The 13,878-nt window shown below is 52.7% G+C and overlaps 7 protein-coding genes; 3 read left to right on the top strand and 4 right to left on the bottom strand.

Annotated features, from left to right (window-relative positions):
- Positions 1–97: 97 nt before the first annotated feature.
- RCC_05415 (related to novobiocin biosynthesis protein novR) lies at positions 98–1,103 on the bottom strand (the record flags this gene model as incomplete). XM_023770686.1 has 3 exons in its annotated part: positions 98–154; positions 208–489; positions 540–1,103. 3 exons carry the CDS (start codon positions 1,101–1,103, stop codon positions 98–100), a joined length of 903 nt encoding a protein of 300 aa, XP_023626454.1.
- Positions 1,104–1,485: 382 nt separating this feature from the next.
- On the top strand, positions 1,486–3,620 carry RCC_05414 (related to Asp-tRNAAsn/Glu-tRNAGln amidotransferase A subunit and related amidases; the record flags this gene model as incomplete). XM_023770685.1 has 3 exons in its annotated part: positions 1,486–1,494; positions 1,548–2,167; positions 2,219–3,620. 3 exons carry the CDS (start codon positions 1,486–1,488, stop codon positions 3,618–3,620), a joined length of 2,031 nt encoding a protein of 676 aa, XP_023626453.1.
- Positions 3,621–3,836: 216 nt separating this feature from the next.
- Positions 3,837–5,302, bottom strand: RCC_05413 (uncharacterized protein; the record flags this gene model as incomplete). XM_023770684.1 has 2 exons in its annotated part: positions 3,837–4,552; positions 4,606–5,302. The coding sequence occupies 2 exons, from the start codon at positions 5,300–5,302 to the stop codon at positions 3,837–3,839; spliced, it is 1,413 nt and encodes a 470-aa protein (XP_023626452.1).
- A 730-nt stretch (positions 5,303–6,032) lies between these two features.
- On the bottom strand, positions 6,033–7,522 carry RCC_05412 (probable UDP-N-acetyl-glucosamine-1-P transferase Alg7; the record flags this gene model as incomplete). XM_023770683.1 has 3 exons in its annotated part: positions 6,033–7,004; positions 7,060–7,240; positions 7,293–7,522. 3 exons carry the CDS (start codon positions 7,520–7,522, stop codon positions 6,033–6,035), a joined length of 1,383 nt encoding a protein of 460 aa, XP_023626451.1.
- A 301-nt stretch (positions 7,523–7,823) lies between these two features.
- On the top strand, positions 7,824–8,963 carry RCC_05411 (related to nuclear pore protein (SEH1); the record flags this gene model as incomplete). The annotated part of the gene is made up of 1 exon (XM_023770682.1): positions 7,824–8,963. One exon carries the CDS (start codon positions 7,824–7,826, stop codon positions 8,961–8,963), a length of 1,140 nt encoding a protein of 379 aa, XP_023626450.1.
- A 593-nt stretch (positions 8,964–9,556) lies between these two features.
- RCC_05410 (uncharacterized protein) lies at positions 9,557–10,418 on the bottom strand (the record flags this gene model as incomplete). XM_023770681.1 has 2 exons in its annotated part: positions 9,557–10,241; positions 10,297–10,418. 2 exons carry the CDS (start codon positions 10,416–10,418, stop codon positions 9,557–9,559), a joined length of 807 nt encoding a protein of 268 aa, XP_023626449.1.
- A 2,088-nt stretch (positions 10,419–12,506) lies between these two features.
- On the top strand, positions 12,507–13,670 carry RCC_05409 (related to Golgi apparatus membrane protein tvp38; the record flags this gene model as incomplete). Its single annotated transcript, XM_023770680.1, has 1 exon — positions 12,507–13,670. One exon carries the CDS (start codon positions 12,507–12,509, stop codon positions 13,668–13,670), a length of 1,164 nt encoding a protein of 387 aa, XP_023626448.1.
- Between the last annotated feature and the right edge of the window lie 208 nt (positions 13,671–13,878).

Below are 13,878 nucleotides of genomic sequence, written 5' to 3'. Positions count from 1 at the left end.
ACCCAGAACGCGAAATTTCCATCTCCTCCTGCAGAAACACAAGCACTTGGTCACTGCTGAGGGTTTCAGCGAAGGTCTCGGAGGTGTTGCCATCACTTCAAAGCTTATGCGCTTCTCCGCACATGGCTTCTTCATACTCCAAATCAGGCTGGAACTGCGAGACTGTCAGCGAGGTGTGACGTACGGTTGCAGAGCGAAGAACAGTACCTCCCAATACAGCGTTTCCGCATCACTACCATTCTCATACGTGTACTTCGCGGCCTCATCTGGCACGTAAGTCTTTGGCACCCCATTCGCAGCGGCTGCCTCGACCTTGAGCTGTACCTCGCAGCTTCTTTCCATTAGTGTGTACAGGTAAGCAGCCTCGTCAACAGTGGAGCCCACGGTAAGTATGCCATGGTTTCTCAAGATAAGACCTTTGCCATTTGGTCCAAGGGCGCTGGCTAACCTTTCACCTTCTTCTTCAGTGAAAACGATGCCACCAAATTCCTGTCACTTTAGTCAGGTGATTTCTCTGAGACTTGGAAAGATATGTTTACTTTGTATACTGCCTGAGCTTCTTTATAGAAGTAACAAACGTCTTGGTTGATCATCTCTAGAGGTCTCGCAAAGGTCGACCATGCCTTCCCGGCCGGACTGTGCGTATGACAAGCTGCGTCAACGTCTGGTCTAGCTTTATGCAAAGCTGAGTGGATCAAGAAGCCAGCAGCGTTGGCGGGTCTGCTGGTGTTGCCACCGACAGCTTCTCCTTGGTAGTTCACCAGGATCATGTCACTTGCTTTCAACAAGCCAAAGTGCTTCCCGAGCGGGTTGGTCCAAAAGAGGTGCTTGTTCTCTGGATCTCTCACTGAAATGTGCCCACTCATGCCCTCGGTGTAATTTTTCCGGGCAAACACTCGAAACGCAATGGCCATGTGCTCCAAGATCCACGTTCGGTGACTTTGGAAGGAAACGAAAGTGGGAATGCCAGGCAGGCAAGTTCCTTGCGAGATCATCTGCAATGGAGTTTTTCCCTTGTTCTCTGAGGAATTTTCCTTCGATCCAGTCTTCGCCATGATAGAAGTGGTCTCCGGCCCGGTGGCTTCAACGGCAGACGGTGCCATTTTGACGTGAACAGATTATATTTCTGGTCTTCAGGGAGGTGCAGATTTCAGTCTGATAATTTGTCGAGCGGAGTCTCTCTGTGGAGGACGGCGCAGATATGCTGACCTAGAATGTAGGTGGACTCGTGGCGGATTAAATACTTGAGTACACTTCTCGTCTTGCATGGTACGTCGGCGCTTGGCCGCGCTTCGACGACTGTCCGGATCCGGCCAGCGCCTTGGCCGCGTGCCCTGCCATCACTTTATGAGGATGGACCAGAAGTGACAGCATATGATCCAAACTGGCAGATGCCATCTGCAGTCATAATTGTACACATCAATCAGTCGTGTACTCACAGCACGCCAGAGTTAAACCTAACTTTTCAAGATACTGGTCGTAATCATGTCAATTGTAAGCACATCAGGACCACCCGTGTCGGGATATCGATGCTGATGGCTTGATAGAACGTCGTGGAGGCAAGCATCGCCGACCTACAGCAAGCTCTCACCAATGGCCTCACAACCAGCGTGGACCTGGTCGCCATCTACTTACAACGCATTTGCACGTACGACTGCAGAGGACCTTTCTTGAATTCCATTCCCATCCTGAACCCTCAAGTATTCGACGAGGCAATCGCTTCTGATGTCCGACGAGCCGCTGGCAAGCTTCGCGGTCCACTTGATGGGATCCCTTATACTCTCAAAGACTCGATGATGTACAAAGGCATGACATGTTCATCCGGGTCCCCAGCGTTCAAGGATCTAGTCGCCAACAGCGATAGCTTCGTTGCAGAGCAACTCCGAGGTGCTGGAGCTGTGTGTATGGGAAGGACCAACACACCACCGATGATGCAGTCTGGTATGCACAGAGGAGTCCATGGTCGGGCGGAGAGTCCTTATAATCTGGATTATCTTACCGCTGCCTTCTCCTCTGGATCTTCGAACGGCGCAGCAACATCCACAGCAGCCTCGTTCGCTGCATTCGGTCTTGGATCAGAGACTGTGTCGTCAGGCAGATCTCCAGCTTCCAACAACGGCCTTGTAGCATACACTCCATCCAGGACTATGATTTCACCTCGAGGAACGTAAGTGACTCCTTTCGAAAGCAGCACTAGACCATGCTAATGTGCGATCAGTTGGCCCCTCTACCCTACCTGCGATGTACTTGTGCCCCTCACGAGGACCATTGAAGACATGCTTGCGATTTTGGATCTGCTTACTACGGCCGACCCAGGAGGGAAGGACTTTTGGCTCGAGCAGAAATATGTCAATATTCCAGCTATACATAAGCCATCCTCTTTCCTGGATCTGACAAAGTCTGGCCGCGGTTCGCTAAAAGGCAAACGAATCGCTGTCCCGTCAATGTTCATTGGCGGCCAAGATGCAAACGCGAAACCTTTCTTTGTCTGCCAAGATGTCATTGATCTTTGGAAAAGAGCCAAGAGTGATCTGGAAGATGCTGGAGCAACTGTTGTCGAGACCGACTTTCCGCTGGTATCGAACTATGAAGACGATTCAGCAAGTGGTATACCAAACAATGTCGTGGGCATCGAGCCCGAATGGAACACAAAGGAGCGCGGTGAACTCGTAGCATACCTTTGGGACGACTTCCTGAAAGCCAATGGTGATCCTAACTATCCCAGCTTAGCAACTGTTGACGGAGCAAACATCTTTCCGCGGCCTAAAGGTTACATCCCCGAGAAGTACATTGAGGTCAAAAATATGATCAACTATCCCGGCCTCGTCGAGTCTGCTCGCAACCGCAATGGTAAAAGCGTCTGGGAACTCGAGGGTATGGCAGAGGCACTGCCGTCACTCGAGGCGCAACGAAAACGTGACTTGGAAGACTGGATGGACCAGAAAGGTATCGATCTTGTGGTATTCCCGGCGTGCGGCGACGTTGGCAAGGCTGATGTCGACACCAATGACGAGAGTGCTCAACATGCGCTGCAGAATGGCGTGAGATACTCGACGGGCAATCGAGCTATCCGCCACATGGGTGTGCCAACCTGCTCTGTGTCGATGGGTGTTATGAAGCACTCGAATATGCCTGTTAACCTTACCTTTGCTGGCAAACATGGTAGCGACGTTGACCTTCTGCAGTATGCGTACGACTTTGAGCAACGTACGAGAAGGAGGGTTCCACCGCCGGTTACTCCGGCTCTGGATCATGGCCACATCTCGATCAAGCGTGAATGCACTACTCCAGGTCAAGATCTCACCCTCGAGGTCCATTCTGCAAAGCGAGTCAGCGACAATGAAGTAAGACTGGAAGGCACGACGAACATTACCTCCTCGTTCGACGTCCAGATAGAAGCTCGCATTGACGGGCAGACTGTGCCAACGGGCCAGATAGAACATAAGGAAGGCCACTGGGTGCTCAAAGCTCAATTCGCGCCTTACGCGCCACCCAAGGCAACATACGGAGGATATGGAGAAGTCGTCGGCAACGTCGTCGTTGTTCTACTAGCACGAGGCGCGGGTCAAGTGGCTGGAAAGTTGGTCCTCATCAGCCAAGAAGACGATGTGAAAAGTTAAGTCATTTGAATGAAGAGATGCAATTTTCGAATGGAAAGTCTGTTGCCATAGCGGTCCATCTCCCCCGAACAAAAACACCAGCGCTAATGCATCGAGTCTATCTTCAATCCGTCCAGCGTGGTAATCATACCAATCGTACACCAGCCATGGCTAGTGATCACATCATTGCAAAGTCAACAAAAGTGGTTCTGAGTTCAACCGGAAAGAAACGAAGCTTCACTGGCCCAACAGATTCGACTTGCCAACCAAGCCAACGACAGGGTTGAAGTTCTGCCAGTCGCAGGCGCTGGRTATGGCAACCTTACCAGTGCCGGATGCAACGACGGCACCATTCCGCATGACAGCGATCTCCGGAGATACGCCTGTCTGAGAAACGTACTCTGGAAAAGGTACCATGTTCATCGCTGGTCCGCTGCCATCGGCCTTGAATGTCCAGTACTTGTTGTTGCCGACAGACATGGATATCGTTGAAGCTGAGGATACAAGAGCCCATGCAAAAACGGCATCGACCGGGTATGCATTGTTACGGATCTCGGTCGATGACCCGCCAGTGCAGATTGTCTCCTTGGGATGGACGCGGTACCAGTAGACGACTTGATCGTTGGTGATTGGCGGCGGGGTGCCGCTCTTCCACCAGGAGATGTAGTACTTGGCGACGATGCGCCAAGCACTGTGGTCCTGGCCGTAGACGTAGGCCCCCATGTCACCAAGCTCGACGTAGTCCTTGGCGTTGATGTCTTGGGACGGCAGGTCGCGAATGTAATGCGACTCGCAGAAATCATTCCACGTCAAAATCTCGATGATGTCGGGCTGAACCTCGTTATCGCTCGTGATCTGCTTGAAGCGGTTGGGAAACAGCATGTCACTGTATGCGACCCAAGCATTCATGGGGTTGCCGTCGTTGAGATCCTTGTACTGCCAGGGGGACATGGCTGTGACATTGTTAGCCACTTGTTCACTTGAGACACCCCTTGCCTCCACCTACCCATAATGTAAGGTCCAGTTCTGCCAGCATTCTTCAAGGCGGACTGGAACGCCAAATCCGGAGAGGTTGTTATGTTGGCCTCGACATCGAGTGGCCAAGCTTGCCAGTTGAAGTAGCCGTCAATCGAGGGGTACTCGCGGATGAGCTTGGAGGCTGCGGCTTTGGCATCGTGCTGCGCGGACATCGAGTAGGTGGTGAGAGCTGGGGCGAGTGTGATGGCGTTGTTCCAATACTTCATCTTATCCTTGAGTCCTTGGAAGAACCAGTCACCGTAGTACTCGTCGACCTGGTCACCACCGTAGGTTGACACGAGAATGTTGCTGTTCCAGCGGTAAGTGGATGGGCTCTTCGCATACTTGGTGATTGCCGCCTGCATGTATGTCTGGTTCCAGTAAGTGTTGCACTGGGTGTAGCTCATGTCGAAGGAATACATGAGCTTGAAGTTGAGCTTCTCCGCGGCGGTGTAGGCGTCCTCGATTCTATCGGCGACCCAGAGCTCGTGGGCTGTGCAGTCCGGAGGGATCCAGTTGAGGGCGAATCCGTCAATGCCAATGTCCTGAGCGGCGGCAATGTCCGCCTCCCACTGCTTCACGTCGTAAGCGTAGCTGTTCATCATCATAAAATGRGCAAAGACGGTTGCGGCTGAAGTCGTCTTGCATGCCAGCGCCAGCGCCGAAAGGATGAAGAGAGCGAGCATCTTGGTGAGATGTWGTGGCGGGGTGCGGCTGTGAAGTTGGGTTGTTTTGTTTGTTGATTTTTCAATGTTTTCTGGTTGGCACGTGCTTTGTGCTGCTGTGTCGTGTGCTGTCGTTGGAATTGAAGGCTGTCTCCAAGAACTTGCTAGGGAGCGTGGGTGTACTGGTGGTACTTGGGGGCTTTTTGAATGAGAGACTGGGGGGAATAAATGAGTGTGATGGCAACCTGGCCAGACCGATGAACCTCTCAGAGGTGTGTTGGCAGATTTGCTGCGGCGGCGTGCATGTGGGAGGTGAGGACGAGGGACGAAAAACGAAGGGTGTGAGGCTCCCTTGGGTGGCATAGATGAATGTAAGGCCCGAGCCAGAGGCGCTGAAGTGGGTCTCGTAGGCGCTGAGCGACAAGGATTGATCGGGAAGAGGTGGAGTGTTCCTGCATGTCGGCATGTTGTCAACCATCTCCGTGTTTATTGGAAACATCCCCCTGTCTACTGTAGGCGCCTCAAAACTCGGTAACAGACACTGGCTCTGTCTGCGCGCCTTTTCATTCGCAGCAAGACATGTCTGAACCTGGCCGACCATGCGGCACCCAAGCGAGCATCCACCTCCTAACCATGGTCGCCTGCAGCTGCGTCCGCGTGTTTTTTATGTAGGAAGCATCTATCAAGGGCGGGCACTCACGTGTGGTGGCCGAGGCGCATCATGATGCAAGGCATTCATTACTTTTTACCCTCAGAACCGGTTGTCCACGGTGAAGAGGAGCAGGGCTAGGCTATGACGGATCCACAGTCCGAGCAGGCCACAGGCGGTCTGCATCGCGAGTATCTCCACGGCCAGCCGGTCTTCGCGCAATGGGCCCCGCCATACCAGCCATAGGTTCAGAATGGTGAGGTTTGACGTTTCAACTACTTTCCCGCCCTCATCCACCTTGACCCGCACCAAATGCAGGGCATGCAACACCTTCAGCGCCTCGCCTACAATCGGTCGCAGCGGTTTGTCAGGAGTGAAGATCGCGACCGACGGTTCTAGAAGCCCAGTTCGAGCGTTGAATCGTGGCATTCTGTGCCGCGGACACGGTACAATAGCAAAAAGCTGTGGTGCCGAGTACACAAAGTTGAAGATCTGAGGAATGAACAGTAACAGCAATGTCTTGCTGAAGTGTCCAAGAATTCCCACAACAGCAAACACCATGCCCGCAAAGTAGCAGTACGTGTCTCCAACAAAGACTTTTGCCGGGTACCAATTGTGCTTTAGCAGTGCTAGTGAAACTCCAATGAACGGCAGCAGCAAGTACATGCTGAAGAGATGTGACTCGGCTGCTGGATGCGGCTGATGTACCGTTGGTAGSAAGTACAGCGCATCGTTCAACGCAATCAAGGATGCAATCACCAGAGACTGACCGACTTCGATTCCGTTCACACCTGCCAGGATGTTGATGCTGTTAGGGCAAAAGATCGATATTGCCGCCATGTAAGCGTAATACAACGCGCCCAGGTCAAGAAGCTCGCCAAAGTAGGGCCGCAGCGGTAGCGGTACCACCACATGGGTGATACCGAAATCGACAAAGTACAAGCCCAGCATTGGCAACGCCGCGAACGCTGGGATGAAAAACTTGTGTCGCCAGCGCATGTCGAAGGAGTCGTCTAAGATCCCAAGGATGATGACAGACGCCAAAGTTCCGTATGCGAAACCATAAGAAGCGAGCTGAACGAACGGTCAGCTGTGTCGCACCATGGATGCGGGCAGTCATCTTGCAAACCTTTTCCAAGGGGAAACGGTGGAGAAAGCGGCCCGTCTCGATATGTTGGGCCTCCAACACCATGTCCTTGTTCCCGGCGCCGGAAGTCACTTGGACAATGTCTCGCTTGAAGGCAAACGGCAAGAAGTTCACAACGGCCAGGAGGTACCCCAGAGCGCTCACCAGGCCCATCAGTTCCGGTCTCTCGACATGGTCAGCGACGGTCTGAGGGATGCAGGAAATGGTTGCCTCACAGCTCGATTTGGTTTCGTTTTAACAAGTCTTTTCCTTTGTAGCCCCGTTTGAGGAATACGTCGCCGGTCCATTGTATCACGGCGTATGAGAATGCAAACGCCAGGCCACTGATGGCGATTGAAGCATATAGTGGTTCTCCGTCATTTCGCCAGGAATTGACGAGAACTGACAAGCAGGCGATTGAGAGCACACCCAGAGAGTATGTCTCGGTGCTGCTCAGGTCCTGCATGTTGATGTTGCCCAGCCCGTGTAAGAAAGGAGAAGTGAAGATGTGTGAAAGGTAGCCAGAACAGAAAAGTGGGGCCGGAGTTCATTCTGCCGATGTAGGGCCGACATCTTCATCTGGCAAACAACTGCTTGGCCTTCCCTGTCTGTCTCACGTAGAGCTCACAACGTGGCCGGTGGAACACACAATCCAGTGCCACATTGCGAAATGCCCGCATGACGGACCGTCCACTGCATCAGGGGGAACAGGCTCGCGGATGACTCTTGACGCAAGGCACTGACTGCACGTACCCTCTGGATGAAAGATGGGCTCCAATGGCTTTCATCGATTCTCTCATGGCCATCAGGATTTGCTACTCGCCGTGAGCTACAACTTCTATGGCACGCGCATGGCGACCGCTTCGGCGGATCACAAAGTCAAGGTCTGGGACCGCAACGACAAGACTGGCCAGTGGATCGTGATTGACGTGTGGACGGCTCATGATGCAGAGGTCACGGACGTCGCTTGGAATGGGCCGTTTGTGGGAGAGCACCTAGCTACGGTTGGAGAGGATGGGTTTCTGAGGGTGTGGCAAGAAGATGTGAATGAAGGCCACAACTCCGGGCGTAGGTTCAGAAAGATCTTTGAGCAAAGGACCGCCACTGGAGTTCCTTATGTGTGCCTCGATTTGAAGAACATTGGCACCGAGACTTATCTCGCGGCCATTACCCGTGATGGCTATTTGACCGTGTACGAACCAGAAGACCATGATGATCTCTCGGCGTGGCGCATCTTGTGGGCTGATTATCTTGTCAAGACACCTTCCCGAACGGAGGAGACGGCGTTCAGGCTCAGCTGGCACAAGGAGAAGATTCCCGCCTGGCCGGCGGTTATTGCTGGTCTTGATCGGAAAAGTCTCAGCCTCGCCGTTGCTGTCGGCACCTCGGTGAAGGTCTTTCGAACAGACAAGGATCGCAAATTCTACACAGCCGCCACGCTCGAAGGAGCAAAGGAGCTCGTGCGGGACGTCGACTGGGCGAATGGGAGCATGCGGGGATTTGACGCAATTGCTACTGCCAGCAAAGATGGATATGTGCGTATCTACGAGCTTCATACCGCGCCACACCCGCCATCACACCGCGACTCAACCTCCGATGATGTTTCATCTTCGGCTCCGTCTCCGATGGCAAAGCCGCAAAGATCCGGCATAGGAGCTGGATTAGCAGGTGGACTGCGTGGGAGCCGTGACGAGAATGCCGGCGCACCGGGAGCTGTAAAGCAGGAAACTAAGCTTGTTGCGGAGTTGGATGCACAAAGCCAGACGCCATGGCGTGTGGCTTGGGCGCCCATGGCTGACATGCTCCTCTCCACCGGTGACGACGGCACTTCGCGGATATGGAAGAAGTCGGTCGATGGGAAATGGCTGCAAGCTGCGGAGATTGACGCCATAGGTGGCGCGCCTTGAGCGAGGAAGTGCGAAGTATGCTCACTTCGACACTACTTCAATCATTCAGCCGGGAGTCCATACGCTCCTGATCTTGTGCGGGTGTCACCGCTCGCTACCGTGGAATTCGTGCTCATTCACGCAGGCTATTTCGTGGAATCTGTCCCGCATTCTATTCATGCAGGTCCGGTCTCCAATATCGCGGCACGTTATGACCAGTATCACAGCATGAGACAGCTTGATGACCGCCGCGGAGCTGAAATGACCTGTGGAACGCGATCTAGCTAATATGAGTATATGCGTCTACGAATGATACGAGGCCAAGAAGCTATCAGGACAAGGCCTCAATTTCTCTGTTGGTACAAAATTATATAGCACAGCAGCAGAATTACATGTTGGTACATTCAACCGGCACAGCAGCAGGTCGTACGCACGCCTTCATCATGCAAACAATGCCCAAACCCCCAAACGTACCGCATGTATAAAACAAGATGTTGCTCAACCACAAGAATGCCGTTTATATGCCCGAAGCGCCTGCCCACCGCGTCTAAGTGATCTTCTGATCAAAGTTCCGTGCTCCTCGATGTCATTGGGCCCGCTGGGCTGAGCTCCCTCTACTCAAGTGCCTTCTGGAACTTGAGGCGGAGACTGTTGTTGACGACTCCACCAAATCCAAAAGCAGGCACAATTCTGCACATTCTTGCTGCAGTGCTCTTCAGCCAATCGAGCCGTACTTTAGCGAGACGATCGCGGATGGAAGTGTCACCATTGCGATTGTAGAGGTCCAGGCCATACAGGTGGAAGGGTGTGCTGATGAATTGGATTGCAGCTGGAGCCATAAACTGCGCTGCAGAGGTACGAGATATATACCTCTCGGCGGTCTCAGAGAGAGTAAGTCGTGCTGCGATTAGGGGAGGAAGATTGAACGATGCGAATATGGTCATGCTGTCACGAATGGCAAAGAGAGCATATGTAACGGGAGGAATGGGCCTCGCTGACACTGTTCCGAACATCTTGGTGAATTGTGAGTCCTTGACCATCGTGAGGCTGAGATTCGCTGCGCTGGTAGCGGCAAATTTAGCAGGGCCCGCGGTTGTCGTGCTAGCGGTCTTGTTGCGCGTTGTCGATTTGAAGGTGTCGAGGAAGTTTGCAGACAGATATGTTCCTCCATAAACCATCAAAATCAAGCCAAAGGTCTTCGACGTGAGATATAGGTGAGGCCGGCAAATGAGCTGCGTGAATGAGGCCTTTGCAGAAGCAGCCATCGCGCGTTTGCCTGAAGCGTTCTCCATGATAGCTCTGCGATTCTCAATCAGTCTCGCTGGTACTCCGAATGCTCACCTCTCCAACTCACTTATCAACCATACTGACGATGGGAGCTACGAGAAATCCCGCAGAAGCAGCGCAAGCTGCATCAACTGCGAGCCGCTGGCCCAAATGCTCTGTATTCCATTTACCCTCCTTCCCGCCCTCCATTCCTTCTGCCAGCTGATACCTTGCTGCGGTCTTGAATTTTTGATTCGACAGTCCCCCAACTATTCTATTTTATGCTGCGCAACAATGGGATGCTGATCTCCGAGACCGGCAACCGTATTCGTTGGACCCCAAGTATCTCGGCGTCTGCAACATGGACTGCAGTCGTTGTTGGCCTCCTGTTGGTGAGGGAGGCTCTGAGATGTGTTTCTGGCGCAACGCGTAGAGGGTCGGAGAACAAGTGATCAAAGGCCGAGGTGCGGTATTTACCCTCTCGATAAAGGTGATGACGGGATGTGCAAAGCCAGGTCGACGCGAGCTCCAAAGCTTTCTTTTTTGCCCTGGATGACTGTGACTGCGATGCCGGGACGGAGGTGAGTCCGCCAACATCGGGCAATATCTCAGTCATCCGCGCGCAACTCTTCTGTCAAGGTCCTGCTGATATCCTTGTCAGCGGTGGACATGCATCAAGTCTGTCTGCGTCTCGGACGCACTCTGCATGCAGCATAAGTTATAACTGCCCAACGACATACGGAGCATTACTCTGTTGGGGTATGGCATGGATAATGCCCACATGGCGTGAAACTTGACGCGATCCACAGCAGCACCAGTCCCGGCGGTACTCGACCTCACCACAACTTGCTGGACATCCCAGTGGATCTATGATTGTCGACTCGAGAGCTTCCCATCTTCTCGTACGCATCGGTCATTGTCGAACATATGGCTGCCACTTCAGCTGCGTAGTCTCGCTCGACCCAGTCGGAGACTCAATTGAAAGGCGGTAACTTCGCAGAGGCAAAAAATATCAATGGGCCTGTGAAACGCGCAACGTCTSCCAGAAGAGTACATTTGGTGAGTACCTGGAGAGGGCGGCTCTTGCTCGCATGTCTACTGCGTTGATTGAGGGCCGAGGTTCCCTCGACTTCATTCACTACCCGGTTTGCTCACTTGTCAAGTTGAAATGGCCGCTTTCTTTTCGTCACTTCAACACTCAACATCACCATGGCGGACACACTCGGCTATTCGCGTAACGACAAGTATCGAAAAGATTATCTCGAAGCTCTAGAACCATGGAAGAAGAGTCGCGAGGAGTGTGTCGAAGTTGCAAAATACCGCTCGACCATGCCTTGTGACTTGCGTTTTCCAATTACCAACCCGATTGAACAGATATAACTTGACAGATCCCACTCTACCACGCTACTTTCAAATCAAGAACCGCATTCTGATCGTATTGGCTGAGCCCGACTGGGCTGTTGCCGAGAGGTACCGACTCGAATGCGAGCGCATCTATGCAGAAGCATTGTATCTTACAAAGCAAAGCGAGCTCGCGGAATTGCAGGTGCTGTCGACCTTTCGTATCGAGCTGGACAAGTTGAAAGATACCCATGGAGAGGATCCTCGGCTGGGTGCGGATATCACTGGGGAGTTGACAAGATTGGAGATTGGAGAGGAGAACGCTGCAGGAGCGAATATGGTGGGAGAGGAGGAGACCGAAAGCGAAGCTGTTGAACATGAAATGGTTGCCGAGAATGTCAACCCGAGTGATGGGTCTACCAACGAGCCACTGCAAGGTGGGAAACTCGTAGGATGTTGATACAGACAAAAGCAGGTCGTAAAGATATACAATGGTTGTCTCATAACATGACAAAATGCCGCGTGTGTTTGATTCTTTCTCATATCGTATCGGCCGATGATAACAAGAGGAATGACTATTTCACACTCCGAGATGTGAATGATTTTCATTGAAACGCGGTGACCCGATTTCCCGAAGCGTCAGTGATGATGTGCGGAGCAATACTAACGTATCTATTTCCACATGGAGGAGTATGTTTATTTAGCGCGGCGCGTCTTTCGGAGGGTGAAGCTTGGGGGTTCGTCATCATCCTTTGACGTACCGCGTGTACAGTACTTACTGGTTGCGACGGCATCTCAGGACCGTCCGGCGGGAGAAGATGTATCACACCGACTCACGCACAACAGCCTAGCCATCCCATCCTCCTCTATACCAGCCCGCCTCACTTCTCGCCGACAAAGATATCCGCGAACTCCCAGGCGTCAGCGCCGACATCAGCCTCCGCGCCGACCGATCCCATGGCCGCCGACGAGTATCAATCCACAGCGCGTGCGCTGGCTTCGCGACCTGACGACGACGATGACTACATATCGCCCAGCAATCGACCGCGTTCATCCTCACCCTTGTGGTCACGACGGACTGGTAGCCACGCACGCTCGATCCCGATCCCAAATACTTGGCTGCGAAGGGCTGAACAACTACAACGCAAAGGCATGCGCTTCTGGACACAGCTGACACCACTCCAAAAGGCCGGTCTGATCATCGCCAACGTGCTGCTTTTCACTCTGGGAATCTTGTTCATCTCATTCAGCKGGCGGATCTTCCATCTGCTAGGCCCATACGCAAAGAAATGGAGAGAACTACCAGCAGGCTGGTTGATCCTCTGGTTCATGACCTTCTTTGTGTCATTTCCGCCGATGATAGGATATAGCACTTGCGTCACGATTGCTGGCTTCGTGTTTGGCATGAAGGGTTGGTTCATCGTGGCATCCGCTACGGTGCTGGGCTCTACGGTCTCCTTCCTCACCTCACGGACCTTGTTGAAGAGCTTCGTGTCTAGGTTGGCGGAGAAGGATCAAAGCTTTGCAGCACTCTCCCTGGTGTTGAAACACGATGGCCTGAAACTGCTGTGCATGATACGATTGTGTCCGTTGCCGTATAGCTTTGCGAATGGAGCCATCAGCACGATCCCGTCAGTAACATGGCAGAACTTTGCGCTTGCGACTGCACTGGTTTCTCCGAAGCTGCTACTACACATCTTCGTGGGAGGCCGGCTGGGTGACATTGCAGAGAATGGGGATAAGATGGATGCGAAGACCAAGGCCGTGAGTTATATCAGCATAGCCGTGGGAATGGTTGTTGGTGCTGGAACGGGTTATATCATCTACACCAGGACAAAAGCCAGAGCAAAGGTGCTCGAAGCGGAAGAGCTTGCTGCTGCAGGCGGGCGGCCCGTTGACCATGGCGGGGAGTACGATGATGACCTGGACGATGAGGCTGCTGTCGGCTTTCGCCGCAGAGATGACGATATCTCATTACACCAAACTTATGAGGATGATCTGGGAGGCGACTCCGTCTATCGTGATCAGTTCACAGATGATGAGGATGMCGAAATACGAGACGTCTTTGATATAGGGGACGGTGACGAAGATGATGAAACTTTCAAGAAAGGGAATAGATAGATAGACGATAGATCGATGTTTGTGCTGCGATGTCTATTCATAAGGTCACGATAACAATGTCTCGAGTAGAGCTGCCACGCCCATATGATCGAAATCCGCTATATCGTATGCATGAGCGACATGTACAGCGTGTTACATGTATCGACATAAACTCAACATGATGAACTCCTCCGCAAGCATTCGAGCAAATCTCATCAGAACTCCTCTC

The sequence above is a fragment of the Ramularia collo-cygni genome, assembly GCF_900074925.1.
Source record: "Ramularia collo-cygni strain URUG2 genome assembly, contig: RCC_scaffold07, whole genome shotgun sequence".
NCBI lineage: Eukaryota > Fungi > Ascomycota > Dothideomycetes > Mycosphaerellales > Mycosphaerellaceae > Ramularia > Ramularia collo-cygni.
This window is presented reverse-complemented; position numbering and strand designations above follow the sequence as displayed.